Consider the following 6000-nt stretch of genomic DNA (forward strand, 5'->3'; position numbering starts at 1 on the left):
AACATACTTTTGGGGAATCGAGGTGGATTGTCATTGACATCCGTGAGGGTGATGTTGACTATTGTCGTTCCGGCTAACCCTCCCAGTTGTCCGCCCATATCCTTGGCTTGGATGAGAACTTGGTATTGTTCTTTGACTTCCCTGTCCATGTTTGGCAAAGCTGTTCTAATAACACCTTAAGGGGAAAAAATAGAAAACAAATATCACAAATGTTCAGTTTTCCAAAATAGTCCACAAGAAAATGATTCTATATAAATTCTTTAGCAAAGACATGCTAACAAAATTTATGTGTTTTTTAAATTGATTTAGTTTAATTGGAGGCTAATTACTTTACAATATTGTAGTGGTTTTTGCCATACATTGACATGGATCAGCCACAAGTGCATGTGTCCCCCGCATCCTGAATCCCCCTCCCACGTCCCTTCTTACGTGCCCTGCTTCATTTTTTGAACTTGCACTGGTCATCTATTTTACATATGGTAATATACATGTTTCAATGATATTCTCTGAAATCATCCCACCTTTACCTTTGCCCACATACTCCAAAAGCCTGTTGTTTACATCTGTGTCTCTTTTGCTGCTCTGCATATAGGATCATCATTACGATCTTTCTAAGTTCCAAATATATGCATTAATATACTGAATTGGTGTTTCTCTTTCTGACTTACTTCACTCTGTATAATAGACTCCAGTTTCATCCACATCATTAGAATTGACTCAAACACATTCATGTTTTTAGCTGAGTAATATTCCATTGTATATATGTACCACAACTTCCTTATCCGTTCATCTGCTGATGGGCATCTAGGTTGCTTCCATGTCCTGGCTATTGTAAACAGTGCTGCAATGAACATTGGGGTACATGTGTCTCTCAATTCTGGTTTCCTCGGTGTGTATGCCCATCAGTGGGATTGCTGGGCCATATGACAGTTCTATTTCTAGTTTTTTTAAGGAATCTGCACACTGTTCTCCACTGTACCAGTTTGCATTCCCACCAGCAGTGTAAGAGGGTTCCCTTTTCTCCACACCCTCTCCAGCATTTATTGTTTGTAGACTTTTTGATGGTGGCCATTCTGACCAGCATGAAATGATACCTCATTATGGTATTGATTTGCATTCTCTACTAATGAACGATGTTGAGCATATTTTCATGTGTTTATTAGTCACCTATATGTCTTCTTTGGAGAAATGTCTGTTTAGTTCTTTGACCCATTTTTTTATTGGGTTGTATGTTTTTCTGGTATTGCGTTGCATAAGCTGCTTGCATATTTTGGAATTTAATTCTTTGTCAGTGGTTTCATTTACTTTATTCCCCTCCCCCCACCATTAAATTATATGTGGTTTTAAAAGTGAAACACCCACAATGTCCAATAGTTTGGATGTAATTTAATGATTGTGGTAATAGCCATTTACTGACATTTGTGCAGCATTGTGGAATATGGTTAAGGATCTCACTAAGTCAGCCCCAGTTAGACATAATTTACGCAGAATCATCTTACCTTTAAAAAATAGTTAAAAATGTATATTTTATATGTACATGCTCAGTCACTAAGTCGTGTCCAATTCTTTGCAACCCCATGGACTATAGCCTGCCAGACTCCTCTGTCCATGGGATTTTCTAGGCAAGGATACTGGAGCTTGTTGCCATTTCCTAAGTGGTTACAGTGAGCAGATTTCTAAAAAATGCCACATTCTTCTTCATTCTTATTTTTTTAGGATACATATATTAACTTTTTTAAACACTTGAAATATTTTATTTGTATATTTTATTTTGTTTCTCAGGATTCCTGACATTAATTTTAGTCACAGAATTTTTTTTTTTTAACTTAGATTTCATTAAGCTTTGCCATTGTAGGGAGTTTTGTTTCTTTTATCACCAAGTTACTCCAGCCTCTAATGGAGTGCTTATTATGCAGAGAAAAACTCGATAAGATTGTGTTGACCATCTGACTAGTGGAATGACTAGCTGAATAAAGGAAGGAATCTATAAATAATTTATAATCATGAATCATTTGATATATATGGATATTTATATAGCCTACTCATTTTCTGCCCTTATGTCCAAGTGTAGAACTCTGTTTATATGTTTTCATAGTGAAAAAACTAAAACCTTCTGGGTTTATTAAATGAATTTTATAACAAACACTAATATATACCCAATAATTTTAAGGGGGGATTGCGGATAATTTGTCTTAAATGCATGTGTGTTTAGTATTGCTATTTCTTAAATAATAAAGCTTATATGAATAATAAATTTAAGTTGTCAACACAAAATATAGAATCCAAATCATAAACTGAATACATATCCCTAATTCTTCTGTACTTATCTAATGCTGTTCTTTTGCTAATTTAGATTTAACTACAATCTGAGTGTTCTTCTAGCCCTTGGCAAGAAAAAGTTGCAAAAAAAGGCAAATTCCATTTTTGCTCCTGCTGTTTCATTTATGCTCTGCTATTCACTTACTATTATTTCAATCTGTTTGTCCATTCTTCAGCTTGGATTTCTGATGTTTCATTTCCAATGGTCTTAACTAAGATCCTTCATCTCTACATCTTGGCTTGGTCCTGCAAGCCTTTAAGCTATATGACTTCTGTCTGCCTTGCAATACTTATATTTTCTAAATAACTGCCTGACTTTAATTCACATTCATGCTATAGTTTCCTCTTGATGATAAGATTTGTGTTTACTCAATTTGTTTCAAGTAAGAACATACGTATATTTTTAAATTTTTCTCACGTCATTTCTAGTATGACAATTTCCAATATCACAATGGACTTCCCTTCCCTAGTGGCTCAGTGGTAAAGAATCCAACTGCCAATGCAGGAGACACAGATTTGATCCCTGGGTTAGGAAGATTCCTAGGAGAAAGAAATAGCAACCCACTCCAGTATTCTTGCCTAGAGATATCCATGGACAGAGAAGCCTGGCAGGCTACAGTCCATGGGGTTGCAAAGAGTGGGACATGACTTAGTGACTAAGCAAAAACAACAATAAATACTCCATATAAACTCCACAGTAATGATACCACATATTGTAATTAATTTAAAAATAAAAAATTAATTTAAATAATAAATAAATAAATTCATTAATTTATAATCAATCCCTACTTTTTAGGCACATGTACATTGAATCCTAGTATGAGTGTCTTGTACCTGATGAACTTTCCAACATATACAATCACGATAATTAGGGTAATAGCAAGAATGAGAAAAATAGATTTATTTCTGCCAATATAAATGGAAATACATGGTTGAGAGTGTTATACCCTTAAATTTATATATTAAATAATATTAGCCTATCAGGGGATGTATTCTCCCTTTACAATCACCCTCCTATTGTATTCAAGCCTCTCAATTTTGGTGAATCTGTGTGTATTTCATAAAATTGGGTTAGATAAAATTGGATTTGATAACTCTGATGTTATCAAAATTGATGCTTTTGAATTGTGGTGTTGGAGAAGACTCTTGAGAGTCCCTTGGACTGCAAGGAGATTAAACCAAATCCTCAGGGAAATCAGTCCTGAATATTCATTGGAAGGACTGATGCTGAAGCTGAAACTCCAATACTTTGGCCACCTGATGCGAAGAATTGACTCATTTGAAAAGACCCTGATGCTGGGAAAGACTGAAGGCAAGAGAAGAAGGAGAGAACAGAGGATGAGAGGGTTGGATGTCATCACTGACTTGACGGACATGAGTTTGAGCAAGCTCTGGGAGTTTGTGATGGACAGGGAAGCCTGGCGTGCTGCAGTTCATGGGGTCGCAAAGAGTCGGACATGACTGAGTGGCTGAACTGACTGACTGACTCTGATGTCAACTTTTTGAGGTGAAAATAATGTTCTACTATATTTGAAAAAATCATAAAATATTACATGTGATAATTGGGTATTTGGTTTGATCTGAGTTATTTCTTGAAGTGGCTGTTGAACTATAGGATTTAAACATGGGACCATAGAGTTAGTAAACACCTTTACTAAAATATACATTTCATTCAGGCACTGTTAGTAGATTTAAGGGTACAGTGGCAAACATGTTTCCATCTGCTTCTCCAAATTTGTATACTTTTCTAGACTTCTTTCTCCTCTCTGGCTTCTGGTTGCCTTAGCCAATATGCAAGACAAGTAGACAGATGATGAATTTGGGCTTTTCTTTCCATAAATTCCCCACATTCCACACTCTCTCCTGCCATGGTTTGCCTGTCTCTATCCCCATCCCCTCTTTTCTCTACTCCAGTGTGGAAACTGAAGCCCCTTCTTATGTCTTCTCCAGATACTGCCTTATCTTTTATGGTTTCCTTACAATCTGCTCACACGTCCCATAAAGAGTCCTTTTATTAAACTAATTTCAAATTGCCCAACTGGGTATCATCTTTTTTCATCTGGGAAAATAATTGATAGAGTCTCTTACAAGGTCCCTTCATGAATTGTACATTTAATGGGTATGTGTTCCTGTGGAGTGGTGCAAAGCCCATAAAGAAGCTATTAAATGATTAAGCTAATTTCAGATGATGATTGGTGTTATGAGGAAAGTGAACGCAAGTGCTTTTGAAGGTAGTATCAAAAATGTCCTCTGTGAGGAAAGAGTTTAGAGCTGCAATTCTAGAGAAATGGAAGAGGTAGACTTAGAAAGAACACAGGGAGGAGTATCCTAGTGATGAAAAGGAGAGCATTACTTCCTCAAAGCTTACAAGAAAAGCACTTGGAGGTCAATGTGACTGCAGCATACCACTGTTGAGAGAGATGGTATAAAATAAGACCACAGATAGGGAGATAAATGAGATAATAGTTTTCAAAGATAAATAAACCCTCTGGGAAAGCATCTTGAAAATCAACAAGTAGGACTACATTAAACTAAAAAGCTTCTGCATAGCAAAAGGAGTAATCAACTAAAATGAAAAGGCAGTCTATGGTATGGGAAAAGCTGCCTGTAAACCATATATCTGATAAGGACTTAATACCCATAATAGAAAAGAACTTATGCAACTCATTAACAAACCAACCAAAAATCTAGTTTAAAAAATGCACAAAGAAACTGAATAGAAATTTTTCCATAGAAGTATTACAAGTGTCCAATAGTTACATGAAAAGGTGCTTGACATCAGTATTCATCAGGGAAATGTACAATTATCAAAACCACAATGAGACATAACCTTAGGATTTTAGAATGGCTGTTAACAATAAGTCAAGAAGAAGAAATAACAAGTATTGGCAATAATGTTGAGTAAAGAGGACCCTGTGCACTGTTGGTAGGGATGTAGCATCCAGTTCCATCACTTTGTTGCATATAGATGGGGGAAAAGTGGAAATAGTGACATATTTTATTTTATTTTATTGGGCTTCAAAATGACTGTGGATAGTGACTTCAGCCACAAAATTAAAAGACACTTGCTCCTTGGAAGAAAAGCTATAACAAACTAGACAGTGTATTAGAAAGCAGAGACATCAGTTTGCCCACAAAGGTCCGTCTAGTTAAAGCTATGGTTTTTCCAGTAGTCATGTATGGATGTGAGAGTTGGACCTTAAAGAAGCCTGAGCACCGAAGACTTGATGCTTTTGAACTGTGGTGTTAGAGAAGACTCTTGAGAGTCCCTTGGACAGCATGACGCTCAAACCAGTCAGTCCTAAAGGAAATCAATCCTGAATATTCACTGGAAGGATTGATGCTAAAGCTGAAGCTCTAATACTTGGCCACCTGATGTGAAGAGCCAACTTATTGGAAAAGACCCTGATGCTGGGAAAGATTAAGGGCAAGAGAAGAAGGTGGTGACAGAGGATGAGATGGCTGGATGGAATCACTTGCTCAATGGACATGATTATGAGCAATTTCTGGAAGACAGAGGAACTAAAAAGCCTCTTGATCAAAGTGAAAGTGGAAAGCAAAGAAGTTGGCTTAAAGCTCAACATTCAGAAAACGAAGATCATGACATCCAGTCCCATCACTTCATGGGAAATAGATGGGGAAACAGTGGAAACAGTGTCAGACTTTATTTTGGGGGGGCTC

At 36.6% G+C, this 6000-nt stretch overlaps 1 protein-coding gene across 1 annotated transcript in view; it reads right to left on the reverse strand.

The window, feature by feature from the left end:
• The window catches only part of CDH12 (cadherin 12, type 2 (N-cadherin 2)), a 343779-nt gene that overhangs the window by 90019 nt on the left and 247760 nt on the right, over window positions 1–6000 (reverse strand). Inside the window, exon 4 of the mRNA XM_010832134.1 lies at window positions 8–175. Coding sequence (XP_010830436.1) covers window positions 8–175 — 168 coding nt within the window. The remainder of the gene's footprint in view (window positions 1–7; window positions 176–6000) is intronic.

This window comes from Bison bison, unplaced genomic scaffold (genome assembly GCF_000754665.1).
Source record: "Bison bison bison isolate TAMUID 2011002044 unplaced genomic scaffold, Bison_UMD1.0 scf7180017864538, whole genome shotgun sequence".
Taxonomy (NCBI): Eukaryota; Metazoa; Chordata; class Mammalia; order Artiodactyla; family Bovidae; genus Bison; species Bison bison.